The 25,511-nt window shown below is 37.3% G+C and overlaps 2 protein-coding genes across 2 annotated transcripts; both read right to left on the bottom strand.

Moving 5' to 3' along the window:
• Positions 1-2,258: 2,258 nt before the first annotated feature.
• On the bottom strand, positions 2,259-9,870 carry LOC139728642 (C-signal-like). The gene is made up of 5 exons (XM_071639580.1): positions 9,320-9,870; positions 6,366-6,417; positions 5,302-5,489; positions 4,082-4,228; positions 2,259-3,455 (listed from the first exon to the last, which is right to left on the bottom strand). Exons 1-5 carry the CDS (start codon positions 9,443-9,445, stop codon positions 3,225-3,227), a joined length of 744 nt encoding a protein of 247 aa, XP_071495681.1. The 5' UTR covers positions 9,446-9,870; the 3' UTR covers positions 2,259-3,224.
• Positions 9,871-14,936: 5,066 nt separating this feature from the next.
• LOC139728641 (C-signal-like) lies at positions 14,937-23,905 on the bottom strand. The gene is made up of 5 exons (XM_071639578.1): positions 23,646-23,905; positions 20,698-20,749; positions 20,109-20,296; positions 18,502-18,648; positions 14,937-16,775 (listed from the first exon to the last, which is right to left on the bottom strand). Exons 1-5 carry the CDS (start codon positions 23,769-23,771, stop codon positions 16,545-16,547), a joined length of 744 nt encoding a protein of 247 aa, XP_071495679.1. The 5' UTR covers positions 23,772-23,905; the 3' UTR covers positions 14,937-16,544.
• Between the last annotated feature and the right edge of the window lie 1,606 nt (positions 23,906-25,511).

Genomic DNA, 25,511 nt, shown 5'->3' on the forward strand with positions numbered 1-25,511 from the left:
AGAAACAGCAGAAACAACAACACACACGCACAAAATGGTATACTCTAAAAACGACATGGTAGATCAATTTTTAAAATGTCAATCATCCAACCTTTATGTAAATGCGAGAATTAACACGCAAAATGTTGGATGTATACCATTTCTGAAATGGTAGTTCAATATTTTGAGTGATAAATTAACATTTAACAAAGGTTGGAGGAATGACAACATTTCAAATGTTGATTTTTAGATAAACGGTTTCTGTTTTAGAGTGATTTATGCATGCAATGTTACAAACACGACTTTCACTTTACCAATGTGCAGGATCGCCAGTAAGAATGCTATATGAACGTATGCGAACAAAATGCAAATAAGAGGATGTATGTGTGTGTAACATGTAATGTAAAATGAGCTCAGATGGACAGACATGCAGACACACCCATTATCTATATATACAACACACAGACAACTCACATATCTCATCTTACAATACAAAATTATCGTGATAATATATATATATATATATATATACATATATATATATATGCCTATGTATATATATATATATATATATATATATATATATATATAATCGATTATATTATTCCAAAGATGACAGAGGCGTACATACGAGAATCAGCATCATCTATATATATATATATATATATATATATATATACATATATATATATATATATATATATATATATATATAAGAAGAAGAAGGAGAAGGAGTGTCGAGTACGCCATTTTGTAGTTCCAACAAGACTTTTATTAACAAAATTTTCGACCCGCCTCGGGGCCTTGGTCAGTGTATGCAAACACTGAAACAAGCTGAGCAAGCAAGCTTTGTCTTTGAAGGATCCGTAAGAAGTAGGTAGAACCAGCCAGAAACAACGACCGAATCAAGAGACGAACTGAGACTGACATTATTTCAACCATTTACGACACACTCACTGTACGAATCGGTTTTATTCGGACGTTCGAAACATGACGAATGTGTAAGCTTGGGTCACTTGGGTCCAGAGCCTTCGAAGGCTCTGCTTGGTTCTATGCAACAGCGTCCTCTTGAATCTTAGGTACGTTTCCCTTAAACGGACACTGAAACCAAAGTACACATCGTATGAGGATTGAGAGAATGCAGCAATAATTGTAAAAGAACACATTAGCGAAGTATGAGGAAAACCGGAAAATTCGTTCAAAAGTAATGAATTTTTAAAGTCTTGGTGCAACCATCACCGGACGATCGAGAGGACAACAGTTTTGTGACGTCATGCATGAACAGCGATATGAAGAAAATATAATGTACATGTACAAAGAAAATCAAAATATTTTTACTTTCCTTTCATAATGAAAGAGCATTTGACTTTTACACTTCTTTACAAAAGCAGGGGGATGATATTGCTTTTAAAATTATGTCAGTAACAAGTCGAAGGAACGTGAACACTTTTCATATAAAATATGACAATATGCGGAATTTTCTGAACAAGTTGCTTTAGGCGTTGTACACACCGACAGCACGAACTACATAGGCCTAATAGTTTTCTTATCCAGCAATGGCTGCACCGACAATTTGATAATTCATAATTTTTGAACGGATAATGTGCGCATTTCCTCCAACTTTGTGTATGTATTCTATATGATAATGTTGCTGATTAAACACACAATCCACACGTGTATTTCGGTATCATTCCCTTTTATTGTAATGACTATTATATCATTCGATAAACTCCACGCCTGCACCTGGAGATTTGTAAATTTACTCTTTCACATGGCTATATACCTTATGTCAGGGGGCATTTCATGAAGCAGTTTGGTCGGATATTTTTTTGACAAATTGTTACAAGCTACTGAAATCCTTGCATCTGATTGGCTGAGAGTAAATTCGTCCGACAACTTTGTCGGACAAAATGCTTCATAAGATGCCCCCAGGTCTGAAGCATTTAGCTTCGTGTGAGCATGCGCACACACGGCACCTCCACAGACGCGGCTTGGCAATGAAAAATAAAGATGCCCACAATAGGACACTTTGCACTGCATTTGGTTTATGGACTCTAACCGGAGACCTGAAGATTGGTCTATCTTGAACCCAATTCTTAACTCTCTTTTACTAGTCGGTGTCTTGTTAAGAGTCAATGTATATCTATGAGAGTGAGTGTTCAACATAGACCTTTGCTACAAACGAAGTTACCAGAATGAGTTTTGAATATCATTCTGATCATTGCATGCTTTCCTATAAAATGAGTGCACGTATCGCAAGATATTATAATGTTCTAATTTCTATTTCCGTCTATCATTATCTGAGTAATCGCCAAATCAAATATCATGTCACTCTGTGAAAGGTAATTTTAAGCATGTAAAATCATTATTATGAATAGATCCTTGCCTGTCTTCTTCATCACATTCGGTGTAACTTGAAAAGTTCATGGTACACAGAGCAAATGCCACCTTCGATATTATCGAACCGGAGACATCTATACGGCACCTTCCTTCATTCTACGCATTGCAATTTTGAGAAGTGCGTACACTGCTGCCAATCTATACTTTCACAACAAGCGGTGTGCAGAATGTCATTTTCAATACTCGTCATGTGATGTCATCATAATGATCTCACGGGACATTATGAACTTTTATCGAGTTACATAAGGTTTCAATCATAACACTCGGGTTACATACCTGCAATAATTATCTTCTCCTTTTTACGGCCTTTCTTGCATTTGTGGCCAGAGATTTACAGTCACTCTGTTACAAAAGATAACCACGTATATGGCGGGTGGTGGTATACACTTTCTTATTTATATTCACTTATCTATCTCTTCCTTTTTCTTTGTAACAGACGGAAGATAACCAACTTGATTTACTGTTTTCAAAGTTTGCTTTTCAATGAGAGCAAAGTTTACATTAAGTTCCTTTCATCTTTCCATCTCCTGCTATTATGCTTAAAACAATCTTCTCAAAAAAACAGTTCAGAAGCCCTCGAGTATAAACGTTGTGAATAAATTTTTCGGTATTGCAGGCTATTAGCTGTGATGAAAACTCCATTAAGCATTTTTTTTTTTGTAAAAATGAAAAAGGACGGAAATAAAAAAATTAAAACACAAGGATTCCCGCCAATCTCCCAGGGTTCCGTCATGACATTCTGTTGGGGGAGGCACAAGAGAGAAAGTGGGAGCATTGACTCTGGAATTTGTAAACTAACTTATCGACATGAATAAAAAAAAAAAGAAGTTCCTTTTCGGAATCTATCAGTATGGACAGATTTGCATGGGAAATTTGAGGTCGAGGAAAAGACCGTTTTCATTCTCGGAAGCCGCAGAGAAGATTCTCAGCATGGTGGAAACTGATTGCTCTGTAGTCACATCGGCGTTTGACCCTCCCATCTCAGTCTGGACCCATCCTGGGTGCTGTGCCAAGACCAGGATCCGATCTTTTTTGAGTTCGACACTCAGCCCCTTGCTGATCATGTTGACTGCAACCTTTAGACATACATGAAATATCGCAAACCATCAGACACAAATCATACGAGAGAAGAAACGGCATACACTGACTGTGGTATATATCATAACTGCCATAATATTATATTCAAATTCAAATTCAAACTTATTTTCATTTCCATCAAATAAACAGAGAAAATTATATACAATGTATAAACAGAACATATCTATGATAATTGCAAAAAACTTAAATTAACAAAGTACATGTGATAATGAGTAACAAATGAAGAAACATAATTGTATTTCTTGTGTTATTACAGTATATACATGATACATAGTACAAATTGAGTAAGGATGGGAATGGAAATGGAGGGTAACACTAAAAATCAGAGTTTGTACGATACAATGTAATATGGGGCCCACATTTAATTTTTATAATTTTAGGTATAATGTAATGTTAGACCAAGCATTTTTCAAGGTTTTCAGGGAAAGTCTGTTGAATAGATAATTGCTACTGGTTATTTATAGGGTTGTAAGGTAATGTCTCAAAACAAGGAAAGGACTGAGATTGATTGCTTTATATTTCCGAACACATTCGACCTTCTTTGCTGATACCAATGCATTAATGACGCCAGTTTAATCTGGCTTCGTCCATGCGTCGTGGTTACCTTGCTTTCCCTGTAACCTGCTAAGCCACCTGTTGACTTCGATATGGAGGCCAGAATAGAGGACATATTGATGATGGCTCCTCTCTCGAAACTGTAAGTCTGGATTTTACTACTCCGGGCAGCCTGCCGCAGCAGAGGAAGAAACACCTGTCAAGAATCGTAGACAGCAAAGAGAAGAAATTGAAGTTAAATGCCGCTCCGTGTAATTAAGTTGACATTTCTGAAACGTGTGTTGCCCTTAAATTTGGATATGAAACAAGGTTATCGAATTTGTAATTGCCATGCTCTTAAATATTTCACAGCACTTTATATTGGTCGCAAAAATGTGAAACACATAAAATAATCTTTAATTGAAGATGATGCGATGCATTCATCGCCTCACAGCTTTCCTGTTAGTTTGTAAACGAAACAAAAACCAAAATGTTATGATCTCTCAGACTGCCTAGATCCTATACAAGTGGATAATGGTAACAGGGCTCGACGCATACTTATCATTTTGTTCTCTGGTGACTGAAATCCTTGAATTTGAACTTTTTGTGGTCCGAAATAAAAAGAAATATAAAAGTTCATTTTCAACATTTAGCTGCCCAACCGGGCCACAAAAAGAGAGCCTTTTTGGAAATTTGGGAGCCCGGCATCAAATTTTTATAGCCACCGGGCCACCGCTATGAATGTCGAGCCCTGTAATAAGTATGAGGGATTAATGCTTTGTTAATAATATAATAGTTGATATTTTTAGAGCGCCTTTTTCATCGGATATAAAGCGCTATGAGATGTCATCCCTATATAGTCGCCACAAGAGAATTATACAAATATATAGGCAGTGACAGTACAAGTTCCTGCGCATATATAGGGATCCAGGTATGCCAACATTTCCACATCAAAATCAGAAAGATTCCACATAGCAATCAGGGAGATATCTGTGTGTTACATGCATTTCAAAGGGCGAAAATAATTTCCAAATCAGGGAGATTTTAATATTCTCTTATTCAGACATGACGATGTTGACATTTTGAGGGAGACTCCTGCAGAATCAGGGAGACTTGGCAGCTCTTGCCGGATATAAAAATAAATATAAATAGGTCTTCAAATTTTGTTTGAAGTGATCCAGTGTTGGTGATGACTTCAGAAGAGGAGGGAGCTTATTCCATCTGGGAGCACTATAGAGAGGAGATCGAAAGCTGCATCGCCAGCTAGTTTGTTTGTTAAGCATCATTTACCTGAGTAACTCTAATGAGACTTATCACGTTGACGTCCATTACGGCTGTGAGACTCTCCCTAGTGGCATCTGCGTAGCCCTCCTTGTTGTTCACGCCTGCGTTGTTGATCAGGACGTTGAGACCCTTTTCGCCGACGACACTCGAGACCGCCTCCACAGCGGGCTGATAGGTGGCTTCATTCTGGACATCTTGGGTGTCACGGTCAGCATTTGAAAGGGATATGTTCATCTTTAAATCAATCAATCATTATGCATTATAAAATACTTTTTAGAATCTCTGCAATCTGATTGGTCAATATTGTCATGCGTTGATTTTTACTGATCCACACCGTGTCATATGCGTCCGGTAAAATCCGAACGCATAGGTCTTACCGGACGCATAATTGGGAAAATGGCTGTATTATCATGAATCTACGGGCCCATTTTATAGCACAATGATGCACAACCATATTTCGTGGATCAGTGAATATTGGATGCTCTCGTTTGAATTTGGAACAGTCTGAAACCCACTCGTAATGCTCGTGTGTTTTAATAGTTCCAAAGTTAAACTCGCGCATCCAATATTATTCTCACCGATCCACTCTGTCCAGTGCATCATTACTTTGTATAATAGCGTTCTTTAAAACTGTACAAGACAGTTTCTTGATTCTATTGTATGATGAATATTGATACCATTCAAACTACATGTTCAAGTGTTACGTGTATATAATTTCATGTAAGAGAGGTCTGTAACTTTAGTTCGGTATGACATACGACGGGGTCCTTATATCAAATACCATGAAAGGTGTTTAACACCACACAAATTTCTCTTCAGTAGTGAATCTACCATCTGTAATCTGCAATATCGAGCACGCTTTTCAATCGATGTTAAAAAGAAAAACACCCTAGCTTAAGGCTTAATTTACGTCTCTGTAAGATATTCCCATGTTAGTTTCATGTTGATGTTTGAAAGGGGTAAAAACTTTGCATTTAATCAAAAGCTTGTGAAGATAATATCTCAAATAACATTTTCTATATTCCGCCTTCGTTTGTAGTCAAAGAGCCAGGATGAACTCTGAAACATACCTAATCCAATGACGTGAACGTTTTCGTTACTCGCGGCCAAGGTTTGAAGATCCTGAAAAAAAAAAGTGAGATGGGGGCAATCAAAGATGTATCAAGGATCGGTATAATAGAAAATTGTCAATTTGTTTAAAAGCTACCATTTTCACTTTAAAGGTCCAGTTTACCTTAGGGAGCAGTGATTTCAAAAACGTTCAAGAAATGACATTTGATGCATATGTGTAGGTCTGTTGTATCACAAAACATCCTACCATATAAAATTTTCTCAGTAAAGCCTAAAATATAAAGAGATATCAGTTTTTTCTCAATAAACCGTAACTGTAGACGGTACAGTCTGGAAACATTCTTATTATAACTATTGTTCACATCTTGCGTATTTAACAACACTTAACATTGATTATACAGATTTAACTTTTTACAGTGGTTGTTTCTAGCCCTAACTCACATTCTAGAACTATTTTGAAGCACTAATGCTGGGTTTTTGTTCCATCAGCAAATGGTAAATTATGCCTTTAAGTCACTGTTTACCATTGGGAGCAGTGACTTAAATATTTTTGAATTATATCCCAATAATACATTAGCATAGTTAATTTGTATCACAAAACATACTACCACATAAAAAAAGAAATAGCAATAAAGCCGCAAGCATAAGGAGATATCACCAATTTTCTCAATAAACCATAAAATACTGTAGATGTTTTGATCTAGAGATGATTTTAATAAAACTTGCGTTTTATGAAAATTTGTATTCAATAGTACTTAACATTGATTATACTAGTTAACATTTCTAAGTTTGTTGGTTTCTCAAATATCCCTATCACTCATATTTTAGAACGATTTTGAAGCACTAAATCCGTTTTTCTTCTGCAAATGACAATAATAGTGGGTTTTGTATAATTATGTGCAAAGATTTGGTACATTGAAACTCGTGCAAAATATCATATATCATTCATAAACTCTCCTGTGATGTGTTCCACCTGCATATATGTTATACAATGACTGGAGAAAACCCACACCGATGCATATACAGTGGACTCCCGTTATAATGAAGTCCTTTGGACCGGCAGTGGTTACATCATTTTTTAAAATCTTTTTATAACCGAACAAATAAACAATAAAAAAATATAGAGCTGATAATGCTGGGTCTTGAATTTTTACTTCGTTGTAACCGGAATTTCGTTTATGATAACCGTGTTCGTTGTAACGGGAATGTACTGTACTATAAAAAACATGACAATTATATCATCACTGGTTTGCAGCTATCATTTCATACGTCTTCAACACGATTATGCATAAAAACAACTCCGGACCTGTTATTTCTGCCTTTCTTTTTACACATAAATTCAACTCAAAATCAGTGAACGAAGTTGTTTAATTTTGTTTGGATCTTCAAGTTGAATCAGGTATATAAGTGATTAACTAAAACTTTCATGTATGACATTATGATAAAAGAACATATAAAGAAAAAGCAGGTAATACTTTGAATTCATATTCCACTGTACGTACATGCATGTATCACCTGAAGTTAAAAACAAATTCAAAAGCAGCTCCACATATATCAGAAGCGCATGGGACGTACATCATCGTAAGCAAACGCTGGCGTGGGTATACTACAGTGCACTCCCGTTACAACGAACACGGTTATAACGAAATTTCGTTATAACGAAGTAAATCTTCTGGTCCCAAAATTATCACCATTAAAGTCTATGGTACAAAATTGGCTTATAACGAACACGGTTATAGCGAAATTTCCGTTATAACGAAGTCTTTTCCGAGCGCCACAGACAAAGGAAAACAAAAGAAATGTGCTCCGTTATAACGAAATGCGAATTGCTTTCGAAAATACGTAGCGGAACAAGCATATAGCGTCTCTGCATGGGTGAACGCTTCACACCACTGTGTGTTCGCTCCTTGTGTCACGCGCAGTTTCTGAGGGGAACTTGCGTTTATTATTGTAATACAGTTATCCCATCACATTTCACATACCTTTCTAGTGTATGGTGAGTATTCAGCAAACAGAATATGATATATATACGTGGTTTCCTTGTTTTCGTTATATATTGTATTTGTTCGGTTATAACGAAATTTCGTTATAACGAAAGAAAACTGCCGGTCCCGAGCATTTCGTTATAACGGGAGTGCACTGTATATGCATGCAACAGATCTTTTTTTCTTCTTCTTCCGTCAGGTATCTGTTCACTGCAAAAGAATTCCTTCATTTCTATCAGTGATAAGAATTGAGCGTCTTCACTATACTCTGCAAAGATGCCACAGCTATTGTGACAACTTTCTGTTTATCTCTGTTTTATTTTTTGAGTGGGGAAGAGATAATTATCAACCTCAAAGACAAAATAGACCATGTCTTTATACACAGAATTAGAAACTGCATGCTTCGATAAAACGACGGTACTGTAATATACTTGGGTATACCTCCTTGATCTGTTGATTTAAGACCATTACGTGCAGATATTAACATCTATGAGTGATAGTTGCTGCATAATGGTCATGCAGCGTATGAATCTCACACTGAATTTCATCGTCGAAAGCAGTAGACAAGCTAAAAAAAAAAATAGGTCCACAATCATCGATCAAATATATGACAAACCGAAAGAGAAGTATAATACTGGATACGTTTGTATTAGCTCTTCGTCCCCTTAACCCCACCCCCAGCCCCCGACAGACAGAGAAACAGACAAACAGACGGACAGAGACGGAGACAGATTCAAAGACAGACATACAGACACACATACAGATATGTATACCACAATACTGCACGTTTTCACATCCACACAAGGAAATTCTGTGTTTGCAGCGACCTGTACATGTCCAAAGCAACTGTACTACACGTGTATATTATTCCCAAGCAAACAGATTTGACTACAAAATGGCGACGAAGAACTATGAATTATGGAAATAATTTATATCCAAACAGTTATCGAAATTGTCGTTATTTCTACCTTTGCCTTCTCTGGACTCCTGCAAGCAGCGAATATGTGGGCTGGTCGTGGATCACGTCCAGCAAGCTGGCGTACGAACTCCAGACCAATACCCCTGTTAGCACCCGAGATAAATATAGATGCCATGGTCGTTTTTCACAAACCAGCTTCTAGGTCATGTATAATATGCGGTAGATTGAAACGGTAGTGTACAAATGAGGCTGGTGTGTATTGCTCAAATGCTATCGCTATCTAGTCTGCTTTGTTGGAGCAGGGTGTTGGCTCGCATCAGTTGTATGACCATGCATAATTTTTATGTGTACTTTGGTCACGCTCCTCATGCATACTGAATAGATCTTGTTAGCTTTTTATCACAATGTCATGTATTTTGTTATGTGGTCTCCACCCTCGAATGCCGTTTTCAGGGTTCTGTTTAAACACCCGGGTTTAACAGGAAATGATACATGTTGGATGTCCATGTTTGATATATCATACAATGCACACTGCACACGATCTGGTAGACAGGTCAAAGGGTCATCACAAGTATAACTATCACAATCTTACATGTATGTGGGCCGGCCAGTGCCTCTCGATTATGCCGAGTCACTGAACATCCCCATGACGTTAAAGGGACTGTACAGTATTGGCTGAATGTTTTGAACATTCCTTCATGTATTCAAGGCCTCTCTGAAAAACAGCCTCACCTGGCTGATCGAGGGCCTTTTATCCCGTGATTAAATGAAATAAAACAAACAAGTGAGATAATAAGAAACCTCTTATGAAATATGAAACAGCATGTGAATTTAAAAAGGATTCATCGTTTATTTGATGAAAATTGGTTTTCAAATGGCTGAAATACCTTAAAAAATGATAATAATAAAGGGCGACAGGCCACGCTTTTATTAGGATCTCTTTGTTTCACCTTGTTTTTGGATATCTCACCCACATTTCAAAAACGAATTTAATCAAATAAACTTTTGATACCCCTTAGAATTGCATGCTCTTTGACATCTCATAGAGTGGTTTCTGAATATCTCGCAAAACGTTAAGAGCTAAATCCTCACCTCAACCAAAACTGTACACACCCTTTAAAGGGATAGTGTAGCATTGGATAAGGTGCGGATTCAGCCTTTACTTTTTGCAAGATACTGTGGGCCTAAGAAACTACTTTCTAAAATATTGAAGAGTATCACAATTCTGAGAGGAATATGTTATTCAAAATTTATTTGATGAAAATCAGTTTAGAAATGGCTGTATGAGATGTTCAAACAGTAATATAGAATATCGTCCCACCTTTTATTAGAATTGCTTTGTTTTGGATATCTCCGCCATTTGAAAACCAATTTTCATCACATAAACTGGTTATTCTTCTTTGAGCTCCTCTTAGAATTATGTGGTCTTCCATATTTCGCTAGAAGTTTCTCACTATCTAGAAAACCATCATCATCCAAAAAAAAAAAAAAAAATGTGATTGGCAACCTGATTATACAAAGCCCCATCTCAACCGTGCACAATCCCTTTGAATTACACTTTTTGTCTGGTATAAGCGATTACCATTGTCACATCAGAATGAAGAGTAAAACTATCATGACGAGAAAATCATCTTTTACATAATCAACCCTATAAAGACCAAGGGCGGGGTGGGGGGGGGGGGGACACATTGTGCCCCCTATCAATTTTTCGTTTGCCACTCCTATACCCTTCATCCGATTTTAAGCAAATTTGGTGACTTTTCCTAAAATCTTATTGTGAAAATTTTCATATACAATTTAGCTATGTCTCATATAGCTGGTTGCCATGGCAACCGTAAATTGACAACCATGTTCGCCAGATTTTGCATGTTTTTCTGTTCAAATTTCAATCAACAACATAATAATGGGTGAAATTAGGGTTTTCTTGGCTGTAATTTGCTGAGTGAACAAAAAGTGAAGTAATAATGGTTGTAAATTACCCTGAAAGTCTTCTTATTATTTCCTTTATTTTTACATGACGTAGGCATCAAACAATAGATATAATAGAAATAATCGGAAATACAGCATTTTCCAAAGAACTACCCTTTTATTTTGAGACATTATCAAACAAATTTTGCCTGTAATATAATTTGTTGATCATATCAACAATCTACAAACTAAAATTTCCAATATTATGGATATATTAGATGTGATACCAATATTTGCACTTATCCAGTGAAAACATGGTTTCATATACTATGTATTTCTTGATATTGTAATGAATAGCGCCCCCACATGTTGACCTTGAGAAATTTCATCCCTAACGAATAATGAAGGTTGACTTGCTCTTCCTTTGTGGCAAATTATGAAAATGATTGATATAAAATAAAAGCATACATGGTGGGGATAAAAAATATAAAGAAAAAATATGATTTTAGCCCATTTCCTACGTATTTCTTTAATTTTTGGCATAGCGCCCTCAATAGGTGACCCTGAGAAATGTCAAATGTTTGGTCTGGTAGAGAGTGAGTTGTTCTACCCTTGTGCCAAATATGACGGTGACACATCACATATAAAGAAATTATATGGGGGGCACAATGTGCCCCCCCCCCCCCCTTGGGCCTGGAAGGGGTCAAAATAGCTTGGGATTTATAGGGTTAAACTGCGAGAAGAGGTTAACAGAAGGAGATGGACAATATGTAAGAAATGAAATGACAACCAAACAAAGCTGAGTGATGGAAATTGAGCAACTTATAAAAGCAAAAATCACAGCAAATGTAGTCATAGTCTTAACCATGTTAACTAAAAAAAGAAACATCACAATTAAACAACAACACATGCATACAAGCAGAATAGTTCATAAACATCTTGTGCAATCTAGCAGAAATCACCTTAATTAATGTTAGAAACCTTATTTTTACGTCAAGTGCTATCTGGGGCAAATTATTTGTATGGCCCCCTTTTTTCTCTCTCTCTCTTCTTTCTTTCCTTAAAGGACAAGTCCACCTTCATATACATTGAAATTGAGAGAATGCAGCAATATTAGTAGAACACGTCAATGAAAGTTTGAGGAAAATCGGACAATCCGTTCAAAAATTATGAATATTTTAAGTATCTGCGCAGTCACTACTGAATGAGAAGACTACTACAGTGTATGATGTCACATGCGTACAACTATATAAGGAATATAAAAAGAGAATTTCACAAAACTTTATTTTTTGAATAAAGTGCACATTTCTTCGACTTGCTGCTGACGTATGTTAAGGGTAATATTATTCCCCCTGCCTTCTGAAAGAGTGAAGTCGAGTGTTCTTTTGTTATGCGAGAAAAATTGAAATATGTTGAATTTTCTTTATTCTTTCTCTGTATCGTTGTACTCATGTGACATTACAAGCTTACTTAGTCTTTTCATCCAGCCGTGACTGAGCAGAAACTTCAAAAATTCATAACTTTTGAACGGATTGTTCAATTTTCCTCAAACTTTCACTGATGTGTTCTACTAATATTGCTGCATTCACGCAACCCACATGTCTATGAAGGTGAACTTGTCCTTTAAAACAACAACAATGTTAGAAACATGCACGGTTTTTGGTATATAGCAAAAGTTGCCAGCAAGAATGCTATGTATGTATGTGAACAAAATACAAAATGAGGACGTGTGCAACATATTACAATGTGACAGACAGACTGATAGACATGCAGACGCACCCATTATCTATCAACACACTGTAAGATATGTGACTCTGCATCACCCCCACCCCGGAAAAGAAAAAAAAAAATCGCCAGACATGGCTGTTGAGCTAAGGGCAGATTCTGAGAAAGCTTCAAAATACAAAATGTAAAATAAACTTTCATTTAATTCAAATGGACTCTACACTAGATCGATACATGGGCGTCATCTTGTGATATACTGGAAATAAAATCTCAATTCATTTGAATTGAATTGTGATAGCATTAAGCAAAACAAAGAATATAAAAATTCTCAGCCTTCCTTTTGAGAGCTCACTCAAGGCATTCAAAATTGTAGCTACTATGTATATGTTGTATCTATACATGTACTTGTACCTATAAATAAAAAGGCTTATATTTAAATCTATTAGCTTACCGGTGAAGAAATCATATACACTTACACTGTACGTCACTTGTATCTTTGCAAATGTAGCTCAATTATAATTTCATACACACACTGCTCATTTCTTTCACTACCACGCAGGCACACACACATACACACTCACACACACACACACACACACACAGCCAGCATACCATGGAAAGTAAATAACACAGGGTATCAGTATCTCTTGGAAAAACTTGCAGTTGCAGATAGGAAAGCATATATTTATTATAATATACATTATTTACTCAAACATGTACAAAATTCATTCCATCATACATTTTTATTATTCATCAATACACCAAGGTTCCCATCTTGTGCAGATGATTAAAAACCACACTGATCCACAGTCAAGTGAAAAAAAAAATATTACATTTATTTATTTATTCATTCATATATCGGTCAAGTAAGAAAGATTGCACATGCTAAGCATATTAATTTGAATCTAGTAGAAAAATCCTTTCTCGAACTTCCTTCTTTTTTTTTAAGGACAAAGAAAGGTTGTTGAAAAAAGAAAATCTAGTTGGTAACTCTGGTACAGATATAGACTGTGACAATTACACCCTCATATTCTCCCTGCCAAAATTGATAAAGGAAGAGTACAACATAATACAAAAAAAATTTAAAAGAAAAGAACATTTTGTGCTAAACCTACTGTAGCTCCTCCGAGAGGCTCTGGGAATACATATACAACATATTAAAAGTTGTTCCAACATATGACAAGATTTATTGCAAAATGGTCTAAGTGCCCAAAGTAAGTCCATCATCAGATGGGGCAAAATCAACCCTATTCCCACGGGGGGGGGGGGGGGGGGGGGGGATTTTGGCGCCCCCCCTCGACGTTTCGCGCGATTATTCCGCAACGCGTGATACTCTCGCCGCGACATTTTATGACTTTTTTCTTTCAAGTATCCCGCAACTTTTGAGACCAAATTTGTCACTCCTGGGCATAACGTTTTGAAGCCACGCCCCTTTGAAAAAAATTCGTTGACCCAAAAATTGCTCAAAAACATGATTTTGTGTACAAATCCAATGTAAATTGTGTTTTTGCAATTAATTCATATAAAAATTAATATTTTTACTTTTAATGGCTGATAATGATTTATTTTAGCCTAATTATGCTTTAAAAAGTTTCTGCGACAAATTTTGAGGAAAAAAATAACAAAAACAAAAAGTAAAAAACAGAGAAATACATAAGAAATTCAATAAACAATAAAATACATAAGAAACAATTATGAAGCTGAATTTTTGCTTCAATATTATTGTTAAGGATATTGAAAAGAATATGTTCACCCAAAATTAGAAGTCTTGGAGCTTTATTTTTTTATTTATAGGCAAAAAAATATTTTTGCATAAATTAGCATTTATTAATTAATATAAAATACATAAATTAAAATTTGAAAAAACTAACTATACAGTCTTGTAGATTACATTGGCCTCTACCTTAGTGCAAATTTTCGCGAGGATCGCGCGATTCATGACCCAGATCTGAAGGGGGGGGGGGGCAAAAAGGCCCCCCCCCCCCCCCCCCCCCCCCCCCCCCGGTGGTTTCAAGTCCCTCAAAAAACCCGGAGGGATTAGGGTTAAACCTTTCCAGCAATACCTCACTTGTAGTACAACAAGGAATATTCTGAAAGTTATGATTAAAAATATCCTGTATTTTCCTATTATTTTCTTAATTTTTTAGCAGCTTTAATCACAAAATATCTCAACTTAAGAATGGATTTAGCTCGTTTTGTGATAAAAATCTTCATATGATGGTGAGGAATGTGAAAAGCCCTGTCGGGCCTGATGTTCACTGAAGTTTCAAGATACATGTACATACAGCCTTAAGGCAGTTTTCCTGCTGGTGCTCCTTGACGGTGTGTTATTGGCTGAATTGCACTCACCTCCTAAGAGAAGATGTACTGGATTATTACCTATACAAGGTAGTTTTGCGAGGCAATTGCAGTTGGTATTTTGCAGGGTTGTGGAGGTCAGCAGTCAATATTGGTTGGTATTTTGCTTCTTCCGGGTTTCGCCATTCACTTTACATGTAAACATTCCAATCATCCACGAAGAGAAAACATTCAAGGACGTCACTGTGTGTCGGTTACATGCACTGCAGAAGAACGCCGATAAATCAACTCATACAAGGTCGACCACTTCCAGCAGCACTACGCGTCAAACAATGACTAGTCCATTTGTGCTCAATAACTGCCAGTGACCATCGGTTATTACAACTCTCCAAATTGAAACAGAAGCAAAAATAAAGTGTAAAAGTGTTCAGATGTTTGAAGTTCGCCTGTTACAACTACATATGTATCTTTGAAGTTGGAGTTGAATGATATACATTGATGAACAATTTTTCAATTATTCGACATGTTAGTGATGATCTACAGGTAGTCAAATGTGGCTTGATCTACATCATAGTGTATAGCCGTATTCAAATATTTTCCTAATTTACCTAGGGGATAGGTAATAATTATGATATTGACTGGTCTTGAGGGAGATACCAGATAATACCAGATAAATATTTTCTGGTATCTCCATCGAGGCCAGTCAATATCATATAATTGTTTTTCAACTCCATCTCCACAAACTACACAACAGTAATAAAGGCAGTATAGTGTCACTGAATCAGTTCTGACCAATTAAGAGACAAGTTGTATCAATCTGATGTTATGATTACACTTAAAGATTTACACAAATAATTCATATTAAAGGGATATTTATTTGGTTCCAGTTTCTTTAGAATTGCATCTTTGCGAAGCATTGCACTAAAATACAGCTTGATTTGTATGCATCCTAAATTTCAATAGGTCTAATTTTTTTTTTTCATATCGAAGTAGATTAGACCCACACAGATATGATTATATTTTGAAGACATAAAGTTGAGTGGATGGGAAACTACTCAGTTAATTGAAGAAATATCTTTTTTTCCTTTTTTTTTCCCACTGTATTTGAAGAAACCTGTCGACTACAAAATACAGTAAGAATGTTTCACAATCTTGTCAATGAACAAAATGGACATAAGTCAGAATCTGCTAGAAGGCAATTCTTGCATGTTAGATTCCTTGATTCTAAATACAGTTGTAGAAGAGTTGATTGAAGGAAAAAAAAAACTACACTCATACACAAACAGACAAACTTGAATTATTTCAGATCTCTGTGGGATTTGTGATGAGAGGGCTCTATATTTTCAGAACTTGTTGACACTGATGGGCAACCTGTTGGACAAGAAGACGCCATTTTCTTTGTCCGAGAGTTGACTGCAGATTTTGAGCAGGCTGGACACGGAATCCTGCGGCGTTCGGCTGGCGTGTGGACCTCCCATATCGGTCTGAACCCAACCTGGACACAGGGATGTGACTAGGATGTGGTCCTTCTTCAGACCCAAGCTCAGGCTCTTCGTAAACATGTTGAGGGCAGCCTTTGGAAAGTGAGTGTGCCAAGAACAAGATAATCCAGACTTAGATCTTATCATCAAACACAAAATACAAAACTCTGAATATAGGCATAATGAGCTAAGCCTCAATCAAAAATGCAACTGAAGTCATAAATAAGAGGAGTGTTGCCACATTTCTTTCATACAATCTTTATGGCCCAAATTCTCAATTGCACAGTGCACTCCAGTTATAACAAACATATAACAAAGTTTCTCTACACAAGGGTGAAAATTTAGGTTTTAAAATTGTCTTCATAATTTTACATAATTCATCGTTCAGCAATACAAAATTTTGATATTTTGGTTTTTGAAAAAAAAAGACTTGATTATAACAGGAGTCTCCTGTAGTTTTAAAGTTTAAATCTAGTCCACACATTACACACAGTTTGTCTGCATAAATATGTGTTCCAGATCGCCTACAGCAACAGGCATCTAGCACACTGACATAGTTTCTGCGCATGTGCAAGGTACACCAATTTTGCACTAAATAGTCCATGGATTAAATTCAAATCGCGGATGATTATAACAGGAGTCTCCTGTAGTTTTAAAGTTTAAATCTAGTCCACACATTACACACAGTTTGTCTGCGTAAATATGTGTTCCAGATCGCCTACAGCTACAGGCATCTAGCACACTGACATAGTTTATGCGCATGTGCAAGGTACACCAATTTTGCACTAAATAGTCCATGGATTAAATTCAAATCGTGGATGAGATTTAGAGTACTTTCATTAAATAACTGCTTTAACATTGGTCAAAAATGCAAGTATCATAACTGGTCATGAATGCATATTGTGCAAACAATATCTGCATGTATGCATTAATCTCCAACAATTTTGATTAATACTCAAAAACAGCTGATCTATATGCCTTGATGAACAAGCAGCCAAAAACACAATGCCTGTCACTTCAGCAAAAAGTATAGGCCAGCCTAGACTACATCTGTTTGAATGCCTCTGTGGGACTTTGATGTGTGTGTGCGCGCGTGTGTGTGTGTGTGTGTGTGGGGGGGGGGGGGGGGTTATGTTGTATTGCAAACATTGGATTCTTTCAAAGCTAATCTGAAAAGCCCTCAGTTTTTACCAAAGCATATATGTACGGATGAGTATGGTACATGACTGACACAAGTTTGTAATTGTCATGCACCTTGTAATAGTGTTACTAGGTCGTGCACTATGAATGTGCTGTATCATCATTATTACTATGCAATACACATAATAAATAATTATATAATATACATACTTATGTAAATGTTTTGGTCATGTCACTGCCATCACAGTACAATTTGCTTTGTGCCATGTGGCAGATTTTCTGTAACTTCTAACAAGAACCGCACAAGCACCATGAATTAGGGATATAATAGCCCAACGACATATCCTCAGAAAAAAAAAACCACCACCAACAACAACAACAGGTGGCTGTCCATTCCTGCATTGATACATGTCGATATTCATCCTTCTTTTTTTTCTTTTGTAGAACAGGCAACTCCAATTTCCACAAAGTCCTCAGGATCGGCAGTTTTCTATCATCATACAATAATGAAATTCTGATGTATCCAGACAAACAAAGAATATTTTTAAAGATCTAAGTGATTTATGAATTTTGCATCCTAAATTTTTCTTTGTTTTAGGGGCCTATTCGAAATTTTGTCATAACTATATTTGTTATAACAGGAGTGCATTGTACATATATTTCCAGGAGATTGACTCACTTTACTCTCCCTGTAACCAGCATTGCCACCAGTACTCTCTGCGATCGAACCATAGCCTGAAGAGATGTTGATGACTGCTGCTCGCTCAAAACTGAACTGCTTAACAGTGCTTCTCTTAGAAGCCTGCCGCAACAATGGCAAAAAAGCCTATAAAAGAAACCAAAATAATTAAAGCATAGTTAACAAATCTGTAATCACACAGAGCACAAAAGGTCACTGCATTATATAACAATGGGCATACAGGAAATTCAGGTGCTGATTTTATATGTAGCTACATTCCTCTTGTAATCTAGATCTGTAAATGATTGCTAAGAAACATGTAATGATCTTTTATTGTCAAGAAACCACCGGTACTAATTTCATTTTTCTGACTTTGTTAATGAGTTATATTTCACAAAGAGTTCAATTTTTTATTCTGAATAAAATGGTCAGTAATTATTTAGCAAAAATACATGGTAAACAAAATATTGTTTGTAATGCAAGGAGTAAGATATAAAGGAGCAATTGTACACTGACAACTTAAGATATATAGTATACTGGTTTTCTTGTATACAGCGAACATTCACATCAAAACACATTCTGATATATGCACATCTATGGTATGTACATTGTACACTATTTATTACCTGCACATTACTCAGCAAAATTTTGTGACCCCTCATATTTAACAAGGCCTAATAGTAAATATTTCAACTGTATGAATACAGGTGTATGCTAGGCATGATCAATGACTCAGAACAAAGAGTACCCAATCTCTGTCAAATCAAATTTTTGTAACTTATTACATGAACAAGTTTCATCAGTTTGAAACAGTAAGTGTCATGGCTGAACCTTTTTCTTTTTAAAAAAAAAATCAGATTGATGGTATGAGGTCTAGTAAGGAAGATATGGACCCATTCAGGCCACTTTTTGATGGCCTGAAATACATGTACAACTGTAGAAGTACATTGGCCCAAATCAAAAAGGAAACATATTATAACAATTTATATTTGTAAACCTAGATGCCCGATTGGGCCACCAAAAGATAGCCTGTATGAAAATTTGGTGGCCCAACAAAAATTTTTAGTGGCCCCAGTCCACAGCCAATGTTGAGCCCTGTACTCTTGTACATACATTAACCCAAACAAACATAAATCAGGGCTCGACACTAACTTTTTTGTTTGGTGGATGGGGCCACCAAAATCCTCAATTTCAAATTTTTGGTGGCCCGAGAGAAAAATTTGGTGGCCCCGAAAAAAACAATAAAAAAACATTAAAGTCCTGTTTTTTTAATGAGTCAGATATCTAAGTTTTATCCAGTCATAGTAAGAATTGGAAGTTGGACATATCTACTCATAAACAAGCCTCAACAAACTCGCAACACTCACTCTCAGGCACTCATTCAGTCCTTTTCATGCATCCTTTAAACAATATAACTGCTAATTTCTGGCGCAAAAAGTTACGATTTAATTGACGTACGTACTTTTCAAAAAATTTTGGTGGCCCGAGGCGGGCCACCAAATTTGCCTTTTTTTGAAATTTGGTGGCCCTACTTTCATTTTTGGTGGCCCCGGGCCACCGGGCCACCGTTAGTGTCGAGCCCTGATAAATGTACGCATATTACAAACCTGAGTGATCCTCATGGGACTAATGACATTAATGTCCATGATAGCGGTCAGGAGTTCTCGGCTGACATCCTCGTAGCTCTTGGTTGAATAAATGCCCGCATTGTTGATCAGAACGCTCAGACCCTTCTCACCTACGAGTCTTGAAACTGTCTCCACAGCCGGCTGATAGGTGGCTTCATTCTGGACATCTGCATCCATTAAAAAAAATAAGTTCATTTACATTGCAAAGAAAAAGTGTACTTTACCCCTTAAAAATATCTTGGCACAATATTAAGGTTCTTTTCACACACCAATAATTGTGTGTGGCTTGGAAAATTACAAACATTTTGAACGTGTCTAATGAAGATTGAAAAATCCTTCAAGTTTAGGCATGTTCTTCACAAGAAATTTTCAAAACCTTCATAATCACACAAGTTCATAATCTCAAAAGAAAAGACCAAGTGAATTATCCATATCATTAACATCATTATCACCATAAATTGCATGATTTCTAACAAAACTGGTAAACTTTTCGTATGTTCTGAATTTAATCTAGCACTAAATAATTGATGACTTGCAAAGTGAAAAGATCAAGAGAGTATGTACGTACCTAATTCAACGATGTGAACGTTGTCATTGCTTGCCGCTAAAGCTTTGAGTTCCTGTGTAGTAAGATGAAAGCAATAGGCCTACACATTGCTTTTTCTCTTCCTTATAATTTTACAAGATACTCTTTATGACTCAATATTTCTTTTTTTTTCATATACAACCCTCAGTTGGCCATATACATGGTAAAAAGTCAAGACTCTAATTTCCCTAATGTACAGGAAAACACTGGTACAAAACAAATATTTCATGTATGGTTCAGAATAGAAAATCATGTACATACTCATGTGCATTTATTCTCAATATTTTTTCCTGTTTTTCAGCCAAACAGTTCAGTGTATTTTGGAGCACAGTTTCTGATTTTACATTTCACATCAAAATCCTATGGTATAAGGATTTTACCACCAGACAACAAAATCCATATCATGGTTAAATCTTCATCATTACTGCTGATCTTGCAATGCCAGAGCTAATGAGAAAGCCACTGGACCAGAAAGGAAAGCTACAAAGTCTACTACCCTTTGCACACTGAAGTGTCTATACAGCATGCAACGAGCTAAGGCGAGCTGCGCCATGGCCGTACTATGTTCAAACGTAAAACATGCTTGTATGGTCTACTCTGGCATTCTTCTGAGACAAGAAGAGGACCAAAAATTCTTTAGTGAATCTATGCAAGTGATGTCACCAATGACCTTTGCTATTGCTGAGTAGTATCTCAGTGACACTTCAAATGCTTGCAGCTGAGTCATCGCTTTTAATTAAAAAATTATAAAAAATTATAAAAAAAGCTAGGAAGCACTGTCATAATGTAGGCGTAGACATGCCATACAGATCAATCCATCTACCATTTCAATGGTAAACACTTCTCTCTTGCAGAGTGAATCAGCACATAAACCACATTTCACACAGGATGCCATCACAAACCCAATCATTCATCCATTTTGCACAAAACCTTGCATGCTGATCAACGATCACTCTTTTTAAATGCAGCCTGAATGTGGAATTCATGATGTCTATGAAACCAACCGAGGAGGTAGGCCTACTAGGCTAGCCTAGTACCTCCTTGATGAAAGCATGAACGTGATGAAGGGATGCAGACCTCAGCTGCATATTATCTCAACCATTTTCACAAGACAGGAGGTGCACATTGCCCAGCTAGCTCGTTATAGACGGAGATGAATAATATCTTCCTATATATATGTGCTTGCCAATCTGCCTTACTAAGGGTGCGTTTATAAGATTTTTCCTTTTGGCCAGAAACAGTGTTTTGAAACACTGTTTATGGCCAAACAGTGTTTCTAGCAAGAAAAAAAATCTTATAAACGCTAACCGTGATTTGAAACACTGTTTTGAAACACTGTTTGTAAACGCACAAAATAGTGCGTTTACAGTGTTTCTGTAGAAACAGTGTTTCAAAAATCTTATAAACGCAACCGCGATCTCAAACACTGTTTATGTGACGTCACAATGCCTTGCGCGCACCCTGTTTGACCTTTTGCCGAGGAAAAACTGCGCAGAGTGAGTTGCGCAATGGCACAGTCTGAGCGAGAGCCCCAACACGCTCGGAGAAAAAATCTTATAAATGCTCTCCTGACGAAACTGTGATTTGAAACAGTGTTTCAAAACAGTGTTTCAAAACAGTGATTCTGGGCACGCAAAATCTTATAAACGCGGCCCAAGTTGCAAAACCAGCCTTTCAACCAATGCAACTCAAAAGGCTCATCAACACACTGCGCCGTACCTGTACACATTACAGTACAAGCAAGGGTTAAGGAGCTCCTTTGCCCTTGCTACCAGTGCAGTGATGCTGCTGTGATACTAACTGGAGAATGGTCTGTATGTTGAGGATGAGAAGAATTACGGAGGAAGAGGAGAATCAAGGATGAGATTATGAAGCAAAATTAGAAATAGTTACTACAGTAATTGACTGAAAGATCAGTCTGTATCTGGTCGTCGGGATATGTTCTGCGGAGACTGCATCTGGCTTCACAGATCCCCTCCGGAGGAGAGCGATAACGTAAAAAAAAAAAAGACTCCTCCGCAAAGACAGATCTTTCTGTCTACTACAGTAACAGAGTAACACCAACAGCGTAGGGAGTACTACAATGTATTTGTCTATGGTAGCAGGGCCAGGGCTGCAGACCATTTTTCAGCAAGGGGGTGGAGGCAGAGTTCCGCAAGGTAAGGTCAACCGTCAATGGTATCCCCTCCCCCTCCCCTTGCATCTCCCAATGTACAATAAACTTTCCGTTCATGGGACCAAAACAAGCCCAGGCAGACGCTAGTTCAGTAGTTGTACTGTACTTGTATCATCAGTGCAGTAGCTAGAACACCCAGAGTACAGACGGAACATCAATTTTCATGATTTTGATTCAGGTTAAGGCTTAAGCCCCCTAAAAGGGACTGTACAGCACTGGTTGAGGTGGGGATTCATGTTTTGAACATTCCTAAGTGAGATAATGAAAAGCCTCTTATGAAATATGAAAGAGCATGTAATTTTAAGAAGGATTCAACGTTTATTTGATGAAAATTGGTTTTCAAATGGCTGGGATATCCAAAAAAGTGCTAATATTAAAAGGCGACATGCCACAACTTTATTAGGCTCTCTTTGTTTCACCTTGTTTTTGGATATCTCAGCCATTTCAAAACCGATTTTCATCGTATAAACTTTTGATACCCCTTAGAACTGCATTCCCCCTTACATCTCATAGAGTGGTTTCTGAATATCTCGCAAAATGTTAAAAGCTAAATCTACACCTCGACCAGAACTGTACACACCCTTTAAAGTTTAAACTCCACTCTCACAGCACAGTACACATCACGACATTTTGTGATTACAGCATTCTTTCTTTGCAGGAAAGAGGGAGATCATTACCACTGCCCTAGAAGTAACAGTGCCAGTGAGGTATACATCTATACATGCTAAATAAAAAAGCTGAGCTACAAACCTACCTTCGCCTCCCGTGGATTTCTGCACGATGCAAATACGTGGGATGGCTGCGGCTTACGCCGGGCGAGCTGGCGTACAAACTCCAGACCGATTCCCCTGTTCGCACCGGTAACAAACACCGAGTTCATGATGAATTTGACTGACTATAGTCTAAGAATCAGATTTTCAGGAGGCCTTGCGTGACCACTAACTCTCAGTAAGTGATCTAAACTTCAGCTCTTCACACGATGTTGCCTTTTTCCAGTGGTCGGCAGTGGTTGAATTTACAGTGTTTCGCCTATTTTCAATCGCAAGGCCAATCATACCGGCGTCCGACGTACAGCGACCACCTCCCCGAGTCGCTCTGGCCGCGGGTCGGGTAGCGCTGCATGCACGTAAAACAGGGAGAGCGGAGGCTGCATGCATGGTACGGGTAGGGGCCACAGAACTCTTTTGTTACACTCTGTGTGTGTAGAGTTCTGTGGTATGGGGGCGGGTCCACAGCCAACAGCTGGCGTCCTAGCTACCAAGCCTGGACAACAAGGCCTCGAGCGCTACTTGTCTGCCGAGCAGTGTCTGAAAATAGACTAAGCAATGTTTTTTCACTTAGTTCAAGAAAAGGCACTACGCCTGGATTGGATGGAATAGGATATGAGGTTTATTGCAACATGCCCATACATTCTAAAGAACTTTTACTATTAATTTACAATCGAATTTGGGAAACTGGTCTTATACCACAAGCATGCAAACACTCAATTTTGATCCCAATCCTGAAAGCAAATAAACCCCCCACAGAATTGAGTTCTTACCGACCAATTACATTATTACCCTGTTTTATGAAAATTATGGAAATTATGGTTAAAGAGAGGATAAACTTCTTGGTGGAAAAGAATGATTTATTATCTCCGATACAGAGTGGATTCCGTAAAGGCAGAAGCTGTGTGGATAATATAATTCACCTGGAAGATGAAATACAGAAAAATTTGAAAGTGAGTATTAAAACAGTCGCAGTATTTATTGATCTAGTTAAAGCATATGACAGACTGTGGCCCGAAGCCGTCCTCGTCAAACTGTGGAAGGCAAACATTCGAGGGAATTTGCTACATTTTATAGCAAACATGCTGTCAAAGCGCACCTTTCAGGTGCGTGTGGGCAATGCACTATCTGAAAAAATGGAGATGGTTAACGGATTACCCCAAGGAAGCCCATTGAGCCCCATTTTGTTCAACCTGATGCTCAGGGATATTCCAGTTATAGGCCTAACCCCAAAGTCCTATTATACGCCGACGATTGCGTAATATGGCAATCAGGTAACGACATCACCGAGGTTGTGTTATGCTTACAAGGATACTTGAATATACTTAACGAGTGGTTCAAAAGATGGGGCATGCTCATCTCATCCCCCCAAACAGTGCCAATACTGTTTTCACGATCCAACAAAGAAGAGCCCATTTTACTCTATCTAGACAAACAACCACTTATTCAGAGAAAAGAACACCGATATCTCGGAGTTATTTTAGACAAGAGGTTAACGTGGAAATCTCATATACAAGACTTAGCATGTAGAAGTAAAAAGAAAATAAATATACTTAAATGTTTGGCATATGCAAAATGGAGTGGTGGAATAAAGGATTTGATAACAGTATATAAATCCCTTATTCTTTCTTTATTGGATTATGCATGTGAAGCATATGACTCGGCATCTGATTTTGTCAAAAATATACTCAATTCAGTTCAATATCAGGCTCTGACAATATGTTTGGGTAGCAAAGTCGGAACCTCCCTGAGAACTCTCCAAACAGAGTCAGGAGAGATGCCCTTAGATATGCGGAGAAAATTGCTGAGTGCAAGGTATATCAAGAGAATTGAAACAACTCCCGACCACCCCT

This window comes from Diadema antillarum, unplaced genomic scaffold (genome assembly GCF_040938485.1).
Source record: "Diadema antillarum isolate AM-2024a unplaced genomic scaffold, OU_Dant_1.0 seq00000189_RagTag, whole genome shotgun sequence".
In the NCBI taxonomy this organism is placed as follows: domain Eukaryota; kingdom Metazoa; phylum Echinodermata; class Echinoidea; order Diadematoida; family Diadematidae; genus Diadema; species Diadema antillarum.

Coding starts and splice junctions, on each gene's coding strand:
- LOC139728642 (XM_071639580.1), bottom strand. CDS start 9,445: ATGGCATCTATATTTATCTCGGGTGCTAACAGGGGTATTGGTCTGGAG. Junction 6,418..9,319: donor GGAGTCCAGAGAAGGCAAAG/GTAGAAATAACG, acceptor TTTTTTTTTCAG/GATCTTCAAACCTTGGCCGC. Junction 5,490..6,365: donor CGTTCACGTCATTGGATTAG/GTATGTTTCAGA, acceptor GTGACACCCAAG/ATGTCCAGAATGAAGCCACC.
- LOC139728641 (XM_071639578.1), bottom strand. CDS start 23,771: ATGAACTCGGTGTTTGTTACCGGTGCGAACAGGGGAATCGGTCTGGAG. Junction 20,297..20,697: donor CGTTCACATCGTTGAATTAG/GTACGTACATAC, acceptor TAATGGATGCAG/ATGTCCAGAATGAAGCCACC. Junction 18,649..20,108: donor GTCCCATGAGGATCACTCAG/GTTTGTAATATG, acceptor TTTCTTTTATAG/GCTTTTTTGCCATTGTTGCG.